The sequence below is a fragment of the Pteronotus mesoamericanus genome, unplaced genomic scaffold (assembly GCF_021234165.1).
Source record: "Pteronotus mesoamericanus isolate MK-2021 breed Mesoamerican mustached bat unplaced genomic scaffold, CSHL_Meso_final scaffold_167, whole genome shotgun sequence".
Taxonomy (NCBI): domain Eukaryota; kingdom Metazoa; phylum Chordata; class Mammalia; order Chiroptera; family Mormoopidae; genus Pteronotus; species Pteronotus mesoamericanus.
Window position 1 is genome coordinate 22,233,939 of NW_026555308.1, and position 22,163 is coordinate 22,256,101.

The following is a 22,163-nucleotide window of genomic DNA, read 5'->3' on the forward strand; positions in this document are numbered from 1 at the left end:
TCGCACAACCAAAAGAAGACCACCAAATTTAGAAACAAAAAGTGACCAGAACTGCCAGAAAATTGAACTGTATGGAAGTCCAACAACCAAGGAGCTAAAGAAGAAACATTCACCCAGACCAGTAGGAGGGACAGAGAGGACACATGGCAAGGAGGCAGCTGGCGGCCCAGGTGGTCCCACATTTGTGTGCAGATAACTGGGAGGAACAGCTGGGGAGCAAGACAGACTGTGCAATCCAGGGTTCCAGTGCGGGGGAAAAGCCAGCCTCAAAACCCCTGGAGGTAAAAACCTGTGGGGGTTGCGATGATGGCAGGAGAAACTCCCAGCCTCACAGGAGAGTCCATTAGAGACCCACAGGGTCCTAGAATGTACACAAACCCACCCACCTGGGAATCAGCACTAGAAGGGCCCAATTTGCTTGTGGGTAGTGACTGAAAGCCGGCTCACAGCCAAGCAAGCAGCACTGTTCCCTCTCGGACCCCACCCCCACAGACAGCGTCAGAACGCAGTGACCTGGGTTGCCCTGCCCTGGTGAATACCTAAGGCTCCATCCTTTCCAACGTAAGAGGCGCGCTGAGACAGAGAAATATGGCCCAGATGAAAGAATAGGTCAAAGCTCTGAAAATAGAACTAAGTGATGAACAGATAGCCAACCTACCAGACATAGTTCAAAACACCGGTCATCTGGGATGTTTGCTGAATTGGTTGACTATGGTCACAAAATGGAGGGAAAGGTGAAGGCTATGCAAAGTGAAACAGAAAAATAACAGGGAACCAACAGTAAAGAAGGAAACTGGGACTCAACGATTTGGAGCAGAAAGGAGAGATAAATATTCAACTAGAACAGAATGAAGAAATAAGAATTCAAAAAAAATGAGGAGAGGCTTAGGAACCTCTGGGACAACTTTAAATGTTCCAACATCTGAATCATAGCGGTGCCAGAAGGAGAAGAGGAAGAGCAAGAAATTGAAAACTTATTTGAAAAAATAATGAAGAACTTCCCCAATCTGGCCAAGGAAATAGACTTCCAGGAGATCCAGGAAGCTCTTAGAGTCCCAAAGAAGGTGGACCCAAGAAAGCACACACCAAGGCACATCATAATTAATTACCCAAGATTACAGATAAGGAGAGAATCTTAAAAGCAGCAAGAGAAAAGGAGACAGTTACCTACAAAGGCGTTCCCATAAGACAATCAGCTGATTTCTCAAAAGAAACCTTGCAGGCAAGAAGGGGCTGGCAAGGAGTATTCAAAGTCATGAAAGGCAAGGAGCTACATTCCAGATTACTCCATCCAGCAAAGCTATCCTTTAGAATGGAAGGGCAGATAAAGTGCTTCCCAGATAAGGAAAAGTTAAAGGAGTTCATCATCACCACGCCTTTATTATATGAAATGTTAAAGGGACTTATCTAAGAAAAAGATAAAAACTATGAACAGTAAAATGACAACAAACTCACAGCTATCAACAACTGAACCTAAAAACTAAGTAAACAACTCAAGCAGGAACAGAATGATAGAAATGAAGATGGGGTGGGGAGAGGGGGAAGAATGGGGGAAAAGGCAGAGGGAATAAGCAGCATAAATAGCAGGTACAAAATAGGCAGGGGGAGGTTAATAATAGTATGAGAAATGGAGAAGTGAAAGAACTTTTATGTACGACCCGTGGACATGAACTGAGAGGGGGAGGAATGCTGGGAAAGGGGTGGTACAGGGCAGAGGGGAGTAAAGGGGAGGGAAAAAAATGGGACAACTGTAATAGCATAATCAATAAAATATATTTAAAAAATAAAATGAAATAGTAACGATATTTAATATGCTCCAAACCAGTGTTTCTCAAGGTATGGGGTGGGGGGATTCGTAGTGCAATTTCCTGGGGTATCTGTTTAAAATGCACGGGCATGGCCCTGGCGGGTGTGGATCGCTGCATTGAACACCAGCCTGTGAACTGAAAGGTCGCTGGTTCAATTTCTGGTCGGGACACACGCCTGGGTAGTGGGCCAGGTCTCCAGTTGGGGGCATGTAAGAGGCAACCAATCAATGTTTCTCTCCCTTTCTCCCTCCATTCCCTCCTCTCTATAAATAAATAAATAAAACCTTTAAAAAAAAAAAAAAAGAATAAAATGTATGGGCAGGGAGTCTGGAGCTTTCAGGCAGGCTCCCCGTCTGGCACTCCTGCGCTGTGGGGCCCACTTTAGCCCTCTCCAGCAAACACAACTAACGTGTAGACATCTAACCGCAGGATCTTCCTGCCATAGAAGCAGTTTCTCAGGCATGAACAACTTATTTCAGTCACTGGAATTTGTTCCATCATGTGACACTTACTGAGCATCTGTTATGGCCCAAGCACTGTGCTGGCCCTAGGGATGCAGCAAAGAGCTGGACAAGCAGGTCCTCACTCTCATGAACTCAGAGCTGGGTCTGGGAATGCAGGGGTGCAGATGGGGCAGGGTGAGGATAAGTAAACAAGTGATGGGTGCTATGGAAGAAAATGAACCAAAACAGTGGTGGTGGGTGGGCAGAAAGCTGAGGCCTGACATGAGAAAAAGAGGCAGAACAAGTGCAGCGTTCCTGAGGCAGGAACAGCTTCAACATGGGGCTTCTGGAAGCGGGAGGAGGGTAGCAAGGCATAAGGGAGGAGGCAGGGCTGGGTAGCAGAGCCTTGCAGCTCCTATTTAAAGTGTGAGGGAAGCCATCAGGGACTTAATGCATGAGAGAGGGGTGACAAGATACGGTCTCTGCTTTTAAAAGATCACTCTGGCTGCTGTGTGAGGAGAATTTTTTAAAATTTTTTGTGTGTGTGTGTGACGGAGGGCTGGCGGTGGTGGTGCGTAAGTAGAAAAAGGCCATGGCATCCATCCAAGCTAGAGATACGGGTGGCGAAGTGGTGAAGTAACTCTACACCACCTATCTCTACTGGGAGTGAACAGGGAACTATGAGAGCGAGCCGGCCCCGGACCTGCTGATGGATGGGTGCGGGGAGGGGATGAGAGAAACAAGAAACAAGGATGACCTTTACTCATAGGTTAGGGCGTTGAGCAACTGTGTGGATGGTGGCACGATTTACCAAGTAGGAAAAAGGAAGAGGAATGTGCTTAGGGGAGAAGAACTTTTTTCTTATACCAACTGCAAGGTGCCCATTAGACATCCAAGCGAAGACGGCAGGTGGACACGAGTCTGAGACTCCAAAGGGAAGTTGACGAACCCAGAAGGCATCAGCAAGGATGGTGTTTAAAGCCATGGACTAGTTAAGACTTCCTGGAGCCTGAGTTTGACAAAAGACATAAGACGGCCCCCTGGGTCACCCCAACATCTGGAGTTTGAGCAGAGAAGCAAGCAAGGGAAAGGCAGTACTGTCAAGAACGTGCAGGAGTTTGGAAAATTGTACGGCCAGCCACCAAAGGCTGGAGTTGGCAAGACTAGGAATTCAGTGGAGTGACGGGGATGGAAACGTGGAGGGATGAGGGAGAAGAGGTGGAAGTGGAGAGAGAACTCTTGGGGTATGCGGCTGAGAAGGGAGGGGAGAAATGGGTGGTAACAGGAGGACACGAAGACAAAGGCTTCTGTGCTGCTGTTTCACCACGGGAGCCCCCTGAGATGCTTGCCACTGGGAGGGGCCCTGCGCGGGGCCAGAAGAGAAGGCAGGGAGCAATGGCTCCAATGCAGGGGGCGGGTGGGGGGCACCTAAGGAGAGAGGACACGTAAAAATGCATTTTAGAACATTGGGCAATTATAGTAGGGAAGATCTAAGAAGTGAGGAGTGCTATGTGACATCTGTGATCCAGCATTCAAAGTGGGATGGCTCAGTCCACCGCCCAATTCTCCAGGCGAAATAAAGTACTGTTATCAGGAATACAGCCACAAAGTACAATTCCTTGCTTTAGAAAACACATCTCCGTAATTCCAGAATTGCTCATGAATGTGAATTCATTCCCTCTCCACACCCACACTGCCCCCCCCCACACACAGACACATTTGATTCTCATTATTCACAGTAATTATGTTTAATAAAGTCACTGCTAACACTGAAGTTGCAAGTACCAAACCACTGTTGATCAGGAAATAAGAGGGCTGGGTTCCTGAGAACCTCTAGTCACATTAGTTGGTCAACACGACCTTATTTTATGTTTTTGTTTAAAGACACCTTTGTCAATGATAAATACATACTACTTTTTAAAGATTTTATTTTTAGAGAGAAGGGGAGAAATAGAGGCAAACATCAATGTGTGGTGTGGCAAACACACCACACATTGATGTTTGCCTCTTGTGCGCCACCTACTGGGGACCTGGCCCACAGCCCAGGCATGTGCCCTGACTGGGAATCGAACCAGCGACCTCTTGGTTTGCATGTCGGCACTCAATCTACTGAGTCACTCCAGCCAGGTTTTTTGTTTGTTTGTTTTTTAAGGTTTTATTATTGATTCATTAACATTGAACTCACAGCCAACAGCACTGTAACTCATTCCTGAATGAAGGTTATCTAAGGCTTATCATGGCCTTCTTGTACTTAAGAACACTAGATGGGTGGTCCTGGCCAGGTAGCTCAGTTGATTAGAGTGTCATCCCCATATGCCAAGGTGGTAGATTTGATCCCCAGAGAAGGCACATACAAGAATCAACCAATGAATGCATCAGTAAGTGGAGCAACAAATCGACGTCTCTCTCCTTCTCCAGCCCTTTCTCTCTCTAAAATAAATAAATAGCCCTGGCAGGGTGGCTCAGTTGGATGTAGCATCATCCTGTGCAGCAAAGGTTGCAGGTTTGATTTCCAGTCAGGTTACGCAGATTGTGGGTTCAGTCCTGGTTGGGGGCTGTATAAGAGGCACCCAAGAGATGTATTTTTTGTCTTTCCCCTCTCTAAAATCAACAAACATATCCTCAGGTGAAGGAGGGACTCTCTCTCTCTCTCTCTCAGGTGAAGGAGGGACACTCTCTCTCTCTCAGGTGGAGGGTCTCTCTCTCTCTCTCTCTCTCAGGTGAAGGAGGGTCTCTCTCTCTCTCTCTCTCGTGGAGGGACTCTCTCTCTCTGTTCCGAAAAGTGAAAGGTCTCTGGTTTGATTCCTGGTCAGGGCACATGCCTTGGGTTCGGGGTCCGGTCCATCAGGGTGTACACAAGAGGCAACTGATTGATGTTTCTCTCCCTCTCCCCCTTCCTCCCTTGCCCTCTCTCTAAAAATAAAAAAATCTTTAAAAAAAAAAAACCCAAAACCACTACATGGAACTTCAGCACATTTGGGGGCCATTTTATTTTATGTATTTATTTTAAGTGACAGAAATTTACTTTTCATAGTTCTGGAGCTTGGAAGTCTAAGATCAGGGTGCTGTCGGAGTAGGCATCTGGGGAACCCACTTCCTGTGTACTCACATGGTGAAACTGGGGGCCATTTTAAACAGCAACCACCAATTAGGAAATAACCTGCCATTAAATAAAGTTTGAGCTGAAACAAGAAGGCAGAGCCTTGTTTAACCTCAGCTGGGGAGGCGTGCTTCAGGCAATTCAAATTTTTACTACTCTGTGCATGTCTGAAAATGACTACAAAAGCACAAGCATTAATTTTGGGATTATAAATTTCAGTGAAGTCGCAAACAAGGAATTTGTGAAAAATGAGGATCAGTTATATTTAAAACTATGACATTTTATGACATATTATTATACACACACACCAGGGGGCTTATGGAAGGAGGGGCCTGTAGCCTACAGCCCTGGAATCAAAAAAGCAGCCCTTGGGAACCCCGCCCCACCAGGCGGGGCTGTGCACAGCTTCTTCCCCAGCGCGGCCCAGCACCACGGTGTGGGGGCGAGGCTGGTGGATTCTGGAATGACAGTAAGTGGGTTCAAAGGCCAGCTCTACTACTTATTTGCTGGATGACCTGGGCAAGTTTCCAGAACTCTCCGTGTTTATAAATCTTGTTTGGTTAACCTATATTGGACCTCTAATTAAAGGGCAAACAGTATTTTAATACAAATAACTAGGCACAGGCCTGCCACTAAATGTTTGTGCTCAATGAATATTTGGTGACTTAGTGAACAGAGATCTAATATCTGGTGAGTCAGAATTCTTATACCTGAGGTTTGCTGAGACAACAAGGTTATGTATACGTTTGTTGTTTAATTTCTCCTCACCTACAAGCTAATCAATAAGGGCATTACTTAATGATTCTCCCCAGTCGTGGCTTTTTTTAGCGGGGGCTGTCCTCTCAGTATCGCCCACTGCCTTCTCACTGATGACATCTAATTGTTCCCCTTTCCCAAGTAAATACTCTGAAGAAGAAAGGCTGAGTCATTCACCCTAAGGTATACATGACCCTTTGAAAACTGTCAGAAACTAGTACAGGATGTTTCCTACCTAAACATCATCTTCTGGTATCTAGTAAAGGTAGAAAACATAAACACCCTGCCTGGAATCCTATTCGTTTAGTTTTCCGTCCACCTGTCCAACACACGTCTCACTAGGCTCTCTGCCAGGTGCACCAGGCAGAGGCAGGAAGTGACTTGCCTAAAGTTCCCAATTTTCATCAGAGGAAGGTTAAGGTTTGAACCCAGGTCTTCCCACTCTGAGACCTGGCTCCACAGTCTCCAGTGAAAGACAAAACCCACAATATCCAGGCTGGATTCAAGGCCAAGAGTTGTGACGCACATTCGAGTGGGGGTGGGGGTGGGGATAAGGAAACCAGCAAGTCGAAGATGGAACAAAAGACAAAACACAAACTAACCAGCCAGTCCCTGACCAAGAGAAACATCGGTTTCAAAATGTACGGCCAGGGTGTGTGCTAATTTATTAGGGTTGACTTTCCATTTCAGTTTCCTGGGAAAGAAAAATTCCTGTGAATCACTTAATAAATATTAACTGGACTTCAATACATCACAATTTAAGGGAACTGTTTAAAAAAACCCTCCTGTGACTTCACTGCTGAAAGGACAGAAGTCACCAAAGGATGTCACCTAGCCTAGGGCAGCACCAGGAAAATCAATACCTCAAAAGTGAAAGAAAAGTAAAATGTCCAATCAAAACCATGATTTCCTTAATTGTATCAAATTCCATAAAAGTCACAAAATATTCTTAGAAATTTGGAGATGGAGAGAAATAATCCAAAAAGTGACCAAAGGCTCTAATTAGAAACCATCTCTGTCCCCCATGTTGCCTGAAAGGCTACCTCAAATTTTCTGTTTAGAAGTCCTTCGACCTCAGGATGAAAACGCAGCTTTCGGCCAATGGATCCCCCCTCCCGGGCTGGCTTGGGCTCCCCAGGCCCTCTCCTCTGGTTCAGCCCAGCTGGAGGCCCCCCCTGCTTCTTTTTCTCATCTCCAATTACTTTCCCTAAAGCTCTTTTCACACACCCAGTTCCCTTTTATGGCCCAGCCCCTGGCTGCGTCCTACAACTTCTTGTGCACGTCCCAGGGCTCCCCAAAACACATGGGCGTACTGGGATCTCCTGGGCGGGAGCATGTGCTCTGAGGCGCAGTCTGCACCCTCAGCTGAAGGAAATGAAGGGCAGGCGCCGGGCAGGGAGTCAGCTCCAGAGCCAAGGCCATTCCCCTCAGCGACCCTGGGAAAAGGCCCCACCCCCATCACCTCTTTTTCATAGCCTTCCCTACAGCTTCAACATTTCACAGGGCCAAACAAAACCTAAAGTTTTTCTGTTCTTTACTAATAAACATTCCTTCATGGAAATCAGCCCAAAGTTCATTAATGTCTAAATATGTGAAAACAGGCACCACAGGCAGAAGGTTATAAATTTTCCCCCTTTTAGTGGAAACATGAACAAACTCTATATGGCACGGCCCTTGAGTGTCCAGGAGACAGTCCTCTCTGTCCCACAGGCTCCGAGTCCTGCCTGTTGGCAGGGCCACGAGCAGTCGGCATGGCTTCCCACGTGCTTCTACCCAGCGAGGCTTGGGAGAGAAACTGAGTCCAAACAGCCTCCTTTCTCCTTGGGTCAGGTGGAAGGCCTTCTGAGGCCCTGGGCCCCAGAGAGCCACTGTGACCAACAGTCACCGCCCCATGATGAAGCTGGGCTCTTCCTCTTTCTCCTCCTCTGTTCCGGATGCCTCCTCAGAGCTGCTGGACGGCTGCTCTTGGGACTCTCTGGATCCTGCAATCATAAGACATTCAGATTAGAGATACCCAAATTCACTCAGATAATCTAGGGCGCTTCAGAAAAGGAGGAGCGATGTGAAAACATTAGGAACAGACAGTTTCCGGACAGTGAGGAGCTAGAGGACGTCTTCACATCCATCAGCCCTCAATGCCACTGCCCAGTATGAAGAGTCAGTCACAGCCCTGACCAGGTAGTTCAGGTGGTTAGAGCGTTGTCCTGATACACCAAGGGTGCAGGTTTGATCCCCAGTTAAGGCACATCCAAGAATCAACCAATGAATGCATGAATAAATGGAACAACAAAATCAGTGTTTCTCTCTCCCCCTTCCTTTCTCTAAAATCAAAGCATTAGTCACAGAACTTACCCACCGCTGCCTGTGGGTGGCTCTCATCCTTATTAAAAAGATCCAGCAGTACACAAAGAGCCTGATGCCCCATAAATCGAGCTCCACTGGTTTTATAAGGCATGGCAATATCCTCAACCAGGTCTGTAAGATTTAATATTTAATGCTGACAATACTGCTGCTGCTGTCTCAAGCTCCCACACTGCAGTCTGCAAAAGGATTTTCTAAAACTGTGTAGCAGTGGGCTCTGCCCACACCAATATGCTACCTTCCCGGCTCTTCCCACAGATCCAGAAGGCCTCTCTTGACACTCCACGTGTAGCTCTGAACTCCAGTGTTTTCCCCGGCGTGACTACCAGTACCCACAGTGCCACTGGGCTGGCCAAAAGCAGAGCACGAAGACAACTTGTTCCCAGCTCCTTCCTCTCCTTGGGAGCAGGGGAGTGGCTGAGAGCTGGAACAAGGCAGCACCCGCCCTCCAGCTCACAGTCCAGCGCAGGTGGCCACCTGCAGGCACAGTGGGTTCACCCCAGCCTGTTAACGGGCCCCCAGAGATTTGCTTCCGTTGTCATCACCAGGCCAGACAACGAGCTTCAAAGCAGGAGGCCTTGGGGTGCCCAGGCACAAGTATAGTCTAAAAATCACGTTCATACACTAGGATGAGACCTAAAACACACTAATGGCAATGGGGTGAAATCATCTCTAAATTTTCATTTAATAAATTTAGGATATTCCTCAACTTCATGCCAAAAAGAGTAAGTTTCAAAAGTACAAATGATGAGCATATTTTAATAGCTAATATTTGGACACCTAATATATGCCAGGCACTGTGTTGTTTACTGTCTTGTTTAACTCTAAGTACCACTACCATATACCCATTTTACAGAAGAGAAATAAAGAGATTTATTATTTATTATTACTGATTACAAGGCTCTCATAATCAATAAAACAAGGATCCAGGATTCAGACCCGGACTATTTGACTCTCTAGGCCTCTAACCACCGTGCCTGCAGAAATACCTAAGGAAACTCAAGCAAAAGAAAAACAAGGTGGAGACAGCACGGAGGTGATCATACTGAATGGGTAAGCAAATGTGCTCTAGCCATATGATGGAGAATTACTCAGCCTTAAAAAAGAAGGCGCCCTGGCTGGTGTGCCTCAGTTGGTTGGAGTGTCATGCCGTAAAAAGGCTGCAGGTTCAACCACCCAGTCAGGGCACATGCCTAGGTTGTAGTTTTGGTCCCAGGTTGGGGCATGTATGAGAGGCAACTGATCGATGTTTCTCTTTCTCATTGATATTTCTCTCAAGCCCCCCCTTCCTCTCTCTCTAAAATCAATATGCATGTCCTTGGATGAGGATTTAAAAAAAAAGGAAGGACATTCTGACACATGCTACAACATGGATGAATGTTACGGACATTATGCTAGTGAAGCAGGCCAGTCACAGAAAGATAAATATTGTATAACTCCTCTTATGTGAGATATCTGGAATAGTCAAAAACATAGAGACAGAAAATAAAGTGTAGTTGCCAGAGGCTGGGGGAAGGAGAATGGGAGATACTGTTTAATAGGCATAATTTTTGTTACGAGATGAAAAGAGTTACGGGGATTGATGCTGGTGATGGTGGCACAATTTGACAGCAATGAACTATACACATGAAATAGTTAAGATGATAAGTTTTATATCGCAATAAAAAAATGCATACTATGGAGAGATAGAGGGGAAAAAGAGAGGGATCAAAAACCTAGTTCTGAGCACTCAAGTACTCCCCAAGCTTTCCAATGTCATGGCACACGTGGGAAGGACACTATTTCTCTGGTCCATGAGGCAAGTGGTCCACGGCCTTGGGTGCTATCTCCACCTGGAGGGCTGAGGGGATCCAGGTCTTGCCACTCACAGCTAATTACCCACATGCCAGCTGGGGAGTTCAGCTCTAGAACTTGCGATCTAAGGCTGAAACCGATTATTATTTCTCTTTTATTCCATAAATTTGCATATTCTGTCTGCCTCAAGCTTAAAAACCTCCAAACACACCTGCAGAAGTCTGAAGACAGCAGGACCAGAGCAAAGGATTTGATCTTTAATTCTGATCTTAAACAGCAAAATATTAACGTGGATGTTTGTGAAATGGGGTGTTTTAGATGTCTGAGATGCTGCTTAACAGAGGAGGGCTCAAAGCATTCCTTGTGACTGAAAATCCCCCGAAAATGTAGTACCTCAGTAGTAAACAAAATTGATTCCTGTGTGTGGGAAAGATGCTGTAAGGGCCTAGAAGTATCACTCTCAAAGAGAAGAAACCTAGGCATCTGGTCACATTCAAATCATTCAGTAACTCAACAGACTTATTTCACCTATTCGTTCTTCCAACAGAAGTAAATAATAAATAAATAAAGTGCTTACTACTACTACTACTACTACTACTACTACTATGTTTAATGTTGAGAACATAGTATTTAAAAAGTGCTGTCATGCCCTGACTGGTGTGGCTCAGTGGACTGAGCACCATCCTGCAAACTGAAAGTTGTCGCTGGTTCAATTCCCAGTCAGGACACATGCCTGGGTTGCAGGCAAGGTCCCCAGCTGGGGGCACGCGAGAGGCAACTGATCAGTCTATCTCTTGCACATTGATGTTTCTCTCCCTCTCTTCCATTCTCTCTGAAACTAAACAAACAGGCGGGGGTGGGTGGGGCAGGGGAAAGTGGTGGCAGGAAAATGGAGACAAATGTATTTGAACAATAAAAAAAAACTAAATAAATAAAATCTTTTAAAAAATGCTGCCACAAAATACAACAAGAAACCACAACAGACATGTTAATATGACTAAAATTTAAAAAAAAATTAACAATACCAATTGCTGGCAAGGACGTGGAGGAACTCTTATTCATTGTTGATAGAAATGCAAAATGGTACAGCCACTTTGGAAGACAGTTTGCCAGTTTCTTACAAAGCTAAGCATACTCTTATCATATGATCCAGCAATCATCTTCCTAGGTATTGAATATACATTTGACAGATTAGAAAACTTACATTCACACAAAAACCATCACATAAATGTTTGTAGCAGCTTTATTCAGAAACTCCAAAAAATGGATACAACCAAGAGGTCCTTCAAGAGGTGAATGGATAAATAATCTGTAGTATATCCAATACAATGAAATACTATTCAACAGTAAAAAGAAATGAGCTACAGAGACATGCAGACATAAATGGATCTTAAAATGCCTTCTGCTAAGTGAAAGGAGCCAGTCTGAAAAGGCTACATCCTGCACAATTCCAATCAAATGACACTGTGGAAAGGGCAAAATTCTAAGAACGGTGAACAGATCAGTGCTTGCTAGGGATAGGGAGAAGGCTGAATGCAGAAGCGCAGGGTATTTTTTTTAAGGCAGTGAAACTATTGTGCATAATATTGTAATGGTGGATACATGATACTATGAATTTATCAAAACTCACAGAACTTTACAGCACAAAGAACAAACCTCGATGTATGCAAATTCTAGGATGTCAAGGATCCCAGGATGAAGTGCAAAATGTGATATATGAATCCTACTGAATTACAAATGGATGAAACCTGTGTGAGGGGGTTGGAGGACAGATGCTAACCTACATAATTTGGGAAATAGTGGAGCATGTAAGACTAAGGCAGAAAGAACTGTACAGAGCACTGTATTCTAGTTGACAAAAAGTTGTTTCTCACAGCTAACAGGTTAACAATTCTGAAACGAACATCCATGTATACTGGAAATGGACAATTAAATGGATGGATGGTGGGAGCTAGGTTACTCACTGTCAGAGTAGGAGGGTGCAGGCAAATAGGCTAAAAACGCTAGAATCCATGTGGCAATGGAGAGTTGGAGACATCAGTATGAACTCATGCTTATTAGCTTATGATGGTTATATATGGGAATATCTATTTCCTTGCTCTATCAGTTAAGAGGGCATAAAAATAACACCACCCTAGAAGTATAAAGAGTACATCTAGTTCCCAGATCTTGGTTTCTAACATCACTCTCCAATAAAGGGAACCAAGACTTCTTGGAGAAATGGCTGTTTTCAGATCTGGGGCAGGCAACATACAAGATAAATTTGGAATATCTTGTAGTGCCAGAGTAAGGAAATGCTAAAAAACAACTACAACCCTGCCCTCACTCCCTCCCAAAAAACCCCACAATGATGGGAATACATAAAAGGAACACAAGAACCAAATGAAAGTGCTCCCAGTGGCCAGGCTGGAATAATTTGAGCAACAAAATTAAGTAGTACTAGATTAACCCTAAAGTATAAATATCCATGAGCCCATATGGATACAAATAAAAAAACGGGAGAAGAAACGAATTTGTGCAGAATTTGAGTAGAAAATCCTCATGAGCACTGTCTTAGCAAGGTGATCGAGGTCAACACAACAGTGCGGAGCCACCGTGAAGCACAAAGCCTTGAGGTGATGACAGTGGCACTTTTATCTCTGCGGTCTTCCACCCACAAATACAGAATCCGTCTAATCGTGAGAAAAACATCTGAAAAATCTCAACTGAGGAACATTCTACAGAGCACCTGGCCCTCAAAACTCTCAAGGTCATCAAAAATAAGTAAAATCTAAGAACTGTCACAGTTAACAGGAGCCTAAGGAGACGTGATGATTAAATGTAATGTGATATCCTGGATAGGATTCTGGAACAAGAAAAAGGCATTAGGTAAAAACTAAGGAAATCTGAATAAAGCATTGACTTTAGCTAATACATGTATTAATATTGGTTCATTATTCTGACAAAGGATCAATATTAAGATAGTAACACTAGCATAAATGGGGTGTATGGGAAATCTTTGCACTATACTATCTTCATCATTTTTCTATAAATCAAAAACCATTCTAAAACAAAAAGCTTTTTATTGAAAGAAGACACTGTCCTACCCTCATGGAACTGACATTAAAGTTGAAAAGATAAGAATGTCATATGATTTAGCAGATTCTGTAACAAAACCTTCTGGAAGCAAGGGCCGGAGGGAAAGGCCAGACTGCATCGGTTGGGGCGGGGAGGGAGGCCAGGAAAGCATTTACAAAGAAAGAAAACATCCCAAGAGGAAGGTGTAGGACGAGCAGATGTTCTCCAGGTAGATGGAGAGTCAGGCAGCATGAAAAGAGCACAGAGGCCTGGACATGCACAGCGCAGTGAAAGAGCAGAGCTGTAAGCTTGGCAAGGGCAGAGGACTCACGGCAGGGAGTGGCCAGACCGAACTGGTGGGGGAGAGAGACCAGAAAGGGCCGGACAGGCAGTGTCAGAAATGCAAGGGCTGGTGACTAGGTTTTAAGCAGAATCACCTTGTGGGTAAGCCAAAGCCAGTGGCGACACATTACCTGGGATCAAATCCCACCCTGTCACCTTGCTACTACCTCTAGCTCTGCAGGTATCATCACCATGGAGATACCACCACTATCACAGAGCTGCTGTGAAAAATACATTACCTAATCTAGTTCCCAGATCTTGGTTTCTGCAAAACATGTAGAACTGGGAGAACGTACTTAATACATGTTCAACAAATATTAGCTATTGTTACTACATAAGCAAAAGAGCAAATGACAATCCAGTTTATGTTTTAAAAAGAGTTTTGGAGACTGTACACAGAGGGGTGGCAAGGTGGGAAGACAGTGGAAGCTACCGTGGTCCTGTCAGATCTGGATATATATATATATATATATATATATATATATATATATATTTTTTAAATTTATTTTAGAGAGAGAGATGGGGGAGAGGGAGAGAAAGAGATTGATTTGTTGTTCAGCTTATTGATATATTCATTGGTTGATTCTTATATGTGCCCTGACTAGGGAATCAAACCCGCAACCTTGGCTTCTCAGGACAATGCTCTAACCGCTGAGATACCTGGCCAGGGTGAGTGAATCCATATTTTTGTAAGGTTTTTACTAAGTCCTCACTGAGATTGTAACTTCCCCTAGAGTCACATTCTTATCCATGTGGACGAATAACTTTTAAAAGCCAATGTTGGCAAGGATATGGTAAAAGTGTACACAGTTGCATATTGCTGGTGGCAGTAAAAATTGGTACTACTTCTCTGACAAGAAACTGGTACTACATTTCGAGACCCCTGAAACCTTTTTATACTCTGATCTAGCCATTCCCACTGCTGGAAATTTATCTTAAGGAAAACATCCAGAAAAGGGGAAGGGAGACAGGTACATACTAGTCATTCAAGTGTCTTCTAAAGGAGACAAAAACTGGAACCAATCTAATGCCTAACAAAAAGGAAAAGGTTCGGTATATCACAATTATGTCAATTGCTGGATATTATCAGTCACTCGAAAAATTATAAAGGACCGGATACGCTTATACTGTTAAATAAAATTAAAACAAAATGGAAAACTGTTCATACATGTTATAACTATATACAAATGATGTATGCATATGAAAAGATTAAAAGACAGAAAGGTAATCTACTTGAATGATATTTGAGCTTTTCCACTTATTTATTTAAAGCTATTTTCTATTGTATTTGGTGACTAATGTACTTAAAAAAAAAAAGATTTCATTTTATTTTTTAGAGAGACAGGGCAAAGAGAGGGTCAAAGAGAAGAACATTATTGTGAAAGAGAAACATCAACTGGTTGCTTTTCGTGTGTGCCCTGACTGGGAATCGAACCGGTGGCCCTTCCCTTTGCAGAATGACCTCCAACCAACTGAGCCACATGGATCAGGACTTCCCATTACTTTTATACTATTGTTTACATGTTTTCAAATCCAAGAATCTGAAATTTTATTCACAGATTACAGGAATACTAGGTAAAATACCACTGAATGTAACTGAAACTGATATTAACGTTTTTCTTAAAAACAAACAGATGAATGACTAGACTAAAACAAAATCCCTTCTTGTACTATGGAATTGCAAGGAAATGGAAAATATTTGTGATACAATGTTTTATGATAAAATTAGTACAACCATAAATAGTATTTATATATAAAGTTTATATAACATATTTGAAAATTGACATAACATCATTAAAATATTGAAGTGATTATTTTTAGTAAGAATTATGGATAATTTTTATATTTTATTTTATTGTTTGCTGCATATTCAAAAAATTACCAAGTGATCATTATTACCTTTATTTTCAAAAGACACAAAGGACAGGAATAGTTTTTCAACATATATGATAATTTTGTCATTGAAGGAAACAGTTCTTGGTGGGAAAATGGAGACATATGTATTTGAACAATAAAAAAAAAAAAAAGAAACAGTTCTATCTAAAACATTATTGAGTGCTTTTTGAATTCCAGATACCAATAGAGATGAGTTTTAATTGGAGGTAATTTTGTCTCCCTCCCCGCACGAGGGAACATTTGGCAACGTCTGAAGGTATTTTTGCCTGTCAATGACTGAGGCGAGGATGGGTGCTACTGGTATTTAGTGGATAGAGGCCAGGATGTTGTTAAACATACTATCATGAACAGAACATAGCCCCTCACAGCAAAGGATGAGCTGGGCCAAAATGTCAATTCACTAGTGCTGAGGCTGTGAAACTGCTCTCAATGTACCTGGTAACAAATCACCTTAAGGTCACCCTGGGTTTCTTTGGTAGGCAGGCCTCTGTTAGGATAAATAACACTGGTGTTAGAATACGTCGTTTTGGGAATTCAAGCCTTCACAATAATCCAAACTGGCTTAATGCAATCCCATGGTGTCATTCAGACATGAGCCCTGTGCTACATGGTGTCTTCACTGAATTGCTGGACCAGCACCAACAACAAGTGGGGATACTTCCTCTCCAACAACAGAACAGAACTCCTAGCCAGCTGCCCCTTACTGCTTTTTAGAAGAGCCAAAAAAGCCCCGTTCCCATGGGTCTCTCATAGTGCCCCATGCCAGAGCAACCTGTGGCCGCGAACCAGGGCCTGGCCTCCGCCCGCAGGCCCTGAAGCAGGTTACACAGCGAAAAAAGAAAAAAAGAAAAAGAGGAAAAGGGAAAAAAAAAGAAGAGCCAAAAAAGCTCAAGTGATTTACATCCGAGGCCATCAAGAACCCAGCAGCACAGAGAAGCCACCTTGTGGCACAATGGAGTATCATGACATTAAGTTTCTATTCATTTCAAACTGACAGCTAGAAAATCTATTTTCTCTTTCACAAAACAAAAACTAAGGAAGGAAACTAAGAAGGTGAGGTAAAAAGCACACAAACCTTTTTTAATGACAGTTCTCCCTATGGCATTCTCTATCTTGCTCATTTTAAGAGGCACATGCAACCATGTATGATTACTAATCATTTTAAAATACATACAGGTGCTAACTTCACACCTGAGTATAAGAGCAGGAAGGGCCCATGCACTACTCCAATGATTTTCAAATTTGTTTGACTGTGGCCCATAGCCCACAGCCTACTGAGAAACTGAATTTTTCACAAAATACTTATTCCGAGTGTAACGTACTCTGATTTCTTCTTACCTATTTCACGTTTGGAAAAAACAATAGCTGCAACCTCTAAAACGATTTCATGATCCGGTGAGCAAAGGATCACAACACTCAGTCTGAAAACAGCACTACGCTACCATGGTGGGGCTCCATGATGTGATATGGGCACAAACAAGTCTCTTTGATACAAGTGAAACTTAGACCAGGGGAGAGACCCCGTGAAAGGGTGCATGGCCATTTTAAACAAGCTGAAGGCTCTGGATAAAATGTATCTGAAAGTACTAAAACCTGTTGTATGATCTCAAATATTCTTTATATCCTTGGGCAAATTGATTCTAAAAAGGATTAGGAGAGGAGAATTTAAGAAACCCCCATTTTGCGATGCTGCCACCTGTCTCTTTCAATTCTAGAGCCAACTACTAAAAGGTTTAACGTGCACTTCCAAAGATCCAAAACAGGCTAAGCACAAACTCAGAGCAAAATAACCTCAGTTTCTTGTTCTGAAAGGGGTGTTAGATCTACTGGTCAGGGAAGGTCCCTCTGCAACATGGTATATCTTAATTACAGCAGGGCATTTAGCGAAGTTACCAAATGCAGAATATTAGACCTAAAAAGAACTTACCATTTTATAAGCTAAAAAACAAAAACCCCTAAAAAACCAAAACTGCGCAAACAAAAGCAGCCAGGGTGAGCCAGACTACACCTACTACACTTATCCATTACCTCAAATTCCCTCTTAGTTTCTTACGACACCTCTGTGGGTAAGGTGAAGTAAGTGAGTCTGGCTGACTCTTACCTGGAGAGTAACTCCACCAAAAGAGTTTAATGAAAAGGTCTGTGCCGGCCTAGACTCAGCTCCCTAGGAGATGCTGGAGGGCTCTGGCCCTGGCCCACTCTGGCTCAACATTTTGGAAGTATGTTTATCGAAGCTATCCATCACATCAGAAAGATAAGGTTAACAGGCTGAATTTCGGAATTCAAAAGGATTTTGGAAACCTGAGTCACAGGAGTCAATAACATCAGGTTCAAATGCAAAAGAGGTAAATGTAAAGTCCGGTATTTGGATTCAAAAACCAAAAACTGGATTCCCGGTAAGATACAGGAAGCACATTCAACCCCGTCTCTCCACTGAATACAACTGCAGAACCTGGACAGAAAGCATGGATTCCAGAAAGTAGGCAGACTGGAGACAAACAAGAATACAAAGTGTCACAGAAACAGCACTGCATTTGCTGTTTTTTGTTTTTCCCCTCCACTGTCCCCCAGCCTGGACTCAGGGTGAGACTGACACTCAGAAGTGGAGGCTGGGCACAGACAGGCAGAGCTCCAAGAGAAACTCTCTAGTTCTGGTTTGGCAAGTATGAAGGGGGACTCAATGCTCAGAGCGAGGGAAATCCTCGTGCTGATTCTCTTCTCTCCACTCTCTCACACCCTGGGCCGCCAGGCAGTCCCACTGGGGTCGCAGCGACGACAGCAGCTGCCACAGCAACAGGAGCTTGCAGGCACACAAACTTTGGAGGGGAACCTTCATCAAAGGAGCCGTGGTCCCAAGGTGGCTGGGCAAGCCCTGGCTGCCTTTTCTTCTCTGCCACCCACTGCTCGGCCCTGGGTGCCAACGCAGCTGCAGAGTGTGTGGCAGAGTAACTAAAGCCCCCGTTTTCTGACTGGCTCCCGGAGACCAGAAACTACAGGGGAGATCAGGGATAGGGAGGAGATTAGAAAAGACACGACAGAGCTGTTTATGAACTCCTGGGCTCACCCTGACGGTGCACGCATGAATATGGCCGAATCATCATACCAAACACTTTGAGGACCAAACTTAAAGAACTAAACCCTGACTGGACACTGGGTGGCATGTGCAGGACACGCCTGGAGAGCGTAACAAAAGCTCTGAAAACTGAAATGACATTGGAACCACAACCCACAGAAGGCTGGTCAGAATCTACACTCCAAACACAACCAGGATGATTGCCTGCTAAAACAAATAACAAGATCAGAGCCTCATAATGTAATTTTCAAAATGTCTAGGATAAAATAGTAAATTACGTGGTATATGAAGGATCAGGAAAACCTCAACTTGCATGGGGAAAGACAACCAACAAATGCCAAGGCTGAGATGACCCAGATGTTGGAATTACCAAATATTTCAAAGGAGCTATTTAAAAAATTTTCCAGGGAGTAAAAGAGAACACTATTTAAAAAAAAAAAAAAAAAAAAAAAGGTTTTATTTATTTACTTACTTACTTACTTATGGGGAAGGAGAGAAAAAGAGGGAGAGAAACATCAATGTGCAACAGAAACACCATCAGTTGCCTCTCACAGGCCCCTAACCGGGGACCTGGCCTGCAATGCAGGCATGTACCTTGACTGGGAATCAAACCAGTGACCTTTCAGTTTGTGGACCAGCACTCAATCCATTGAGCCACGCCACTCAGGTCAGAGTGAATAATCTAGAAACAAATGGAACATCAGAAAAGACATAGAAGGTATAAAGAAGACTCAAATGAAAATTTTAGACCTTTTCTGAAACACACAATAATTGAGAAAAAAGTTCACTGGATAGGATCAATAACAGAATGGAGATGACACGGGAAAGAAATAGCCTGAAGTGAGATCAACAGGAAATTATTATGAACAAGAGAAAAAAAAAAAAGACTGAAAAAATTTCACAAGATGTATGCCTACATATTCTAGTAGCCCAGTGAACTCCAAACAGGATAAACCCAAGGAAGTCCATGTACAGATACATCATAATCAAATTGCTGACATCTAAACAGAAATCTTGAAAGCAACCAGAGAAAAATGACGACAGAATATGAATGAACATATATTTTTCAACAGAAACCATGGAAATAGAACATTTCTAAAGTGCTAAGAAAAAAATAACTGCCAACCCAGAATTCTATATCTAGTGAGAATGTCCTTCAGGAACAAAGGTGAAATACAGACAGCCTCACAGAAAGAAAAATTAAGAAAATTCATAGCCAGCAGACCTGTTCTAACTGGATGACTAAAGGAAGTTCTTCACACATAAGGGAAATGATACCAGAGGGAAGGTTGGAACATTAGGAACAAGGGAAGAACAACAGAAATTATCTTGTTTTCTGTTGTAAATTATTCTCCTCTTGAGACCTTTAAAATATACTTGATGACTGAAAACAGAAATAGTAACATTGGGCCTTCTAGTCAGAGTGGCAACGTAGGCAGACAAGGCATACCTCTTCGCACAACCACATCAAAATTACAACTAAAGTATAGAACAACCATCACTCAGGAATGTCAGAAATTGAGTTGAATGGGATTCTGACAGCTAGAGAATTGAAGAAACCACATCCATCCAGACTGGTAGGAGAGGCATGGACACTGGATGGGCTGGCCCCACACCCATGTGGATAAAAACTCAGGAGGGGTATCTGGGAAGCGAGGAGTCCCAGACCCACACCAGGCCTCCCAGCTCAGGATTCCAGGGCCAAGAAAATAAGTCCCCACAACTTCTAGATGCAAAAACCAGTGGGGATTGAGTTGGTGGAGGAGGCTGCTGGAGCCCTAAGCATTCCTCTTGGGGAACCCACACACAGACGCACCTACTCACACTCACTCCTCCTGAGCTCCAGCACCAGGGTGGCAGCTTGAAGGGCACCAGTGGTGCACAGGGAAAAGCTGAAGTGTCTGGCATCAGGGTGAACAGAGGCCATTGTCCCTTTGCTGAGCCCTCCCCTCATAGAGCCAGTAGGCTGGTACAGTATCTGAGACTCCATCAACCTGGCTAACACTGTGTGGCCCACCTCGGAGATCCACAGAAGCTCTATCCCACCCAACTTACCGGCCGACCTAAGCTGTTTTCCCCTAAGAATGGCTGGTTCTGGCTCCTAAATCCTATCAAACAAGCAACAGCTGGCTTCAGTGAGCCCTAATGGCAGCCAGATTAGATAGATGCACAGCTTGGCTTCACCTGGGAATCTCTGAGCCCAGCACAAGTAGCAGTCATCTCAGATTGTTTCATAGCTTAGGCAGGGTACCCTGGCCAAAACACAGGTCGGGGCTGCCCTTGGCCTGCACTACCTGGGAATCCCCAGGGCCAGTGCACCGAGTGGGCAGCTACAGACCACGTCAGAGCACCACCACCCTGCCCCTGCACAGCTGATCCTCCACTGAGGGTGGAGGTGATCAGTGGTCACAGCCAGTCCTTGGAGCTGACTGGCCTGGGTAAATCACTCCCATTGATCTGCTAAAAGCAACCAGGGCTCAATTACAAGAGGAGGGTGTACTCAGCCCACACATAGGGTGCACCTCAAGTACCCAGCTTGGGTGACAGGGGAGGCTGTGCCACTGGACCCTACAGGACACCTACCACCCTAGGCCATACCAACAAGACACGGAGTCAAAGCAGCTCTACCCAATACATGGAAATAAACACAGGGAGGCTGATAAAATGAGACCAAGAAATATGGCCCCCAAAAAAGAACAGGTCAAAACTCCAGAAAAAGAGCTAACAAAATGGAGATAAGCAATTTATCACACGCAGAGTTCAAAACACTGTTTATAAGGATTCTCAAGGAACTTAGGATAAAAAAGCAGCATAAAAAAACACCCAGTCAGAAATGAAGGATACACTAATTAAAATAAAGAACAATTCACCGGGAAACAACAGTAGAGTGGATGAAGCTGAGAATCAAATAAATGATTTGGAAAATAAGGAAGCAAAAAACCACCACACAGAACAAGAAGAAGAAAAAAGAATCCAAAAAATGAGGATAGCATGAAGAGCCTCTGGGACAACTTTAAGAGATCCAATATTGGCCTTATAGGGGTGCCAGAAAGAGAAGAGAAAGATCAAGAAATTGGAAATCTACCTGAAAAAAAATAGTGAAGGAAAACTTCTCTAATTTTGTGAAAGAAATATATATGCAAGTCCAGGAAGCCCAGAGAGTCCCAATTATGATGCGTACAAAGAGGCCCACTCCAAGATATATCATTTAAAAGCCAGAGGATAAAGATAAAGAGAGACTCTTAAAGCAAGAGAAAAGGTAGTTACCAGGAGGTTGCCAGAAGGGAGGAGTGAGGGAGAGAATGGGTGAGGAGGTGAGGGGATTAAGAAGTACAAATAAGTAGTTACAGAATAGCCATGGGAATGAAAAGCACAGTATAGGAAATGGAGCAGCCAAAGAACTTACACGCATGACTCATGGGCGTGAACAATGGTGGAGGGGTTGCCTAAGGGAGTAGGGGGTACTGGGTGGAGGAGGCAAAGGGGAAAAAAATCAGGACAATTGTAATAGCATAATCAATAAAATATAATTT

General features: G+C 43.7%; 1 protein-coding gene across 1 annotated transcript in view; it reads right to left on the reverse strand.

Annotated features, from left to right (window-relative positions):
• Positions 1 to 6,047: 6,047 nt before the first annotated feature.
• Positions 6,048 to 22,163, reverse strand: part of PRKRIP1 (PRKR interacting protein 1) — a 28,507-nt gene continuing 12,391 nt past the window's right edge. Inside the window, exon 6 of the mRNA XM_054589766.1 lies at positions 6,048 to 8,089. Coding sequence (XP_054445741.1) covers positions 7,989 to 8,089 — 101 coding nt within the window. The 3' untranslated portion in view covers positions 6,048 to 7,988. The remainder of the gene's footprint in view (positions 8,090 to 22,163) is intronic.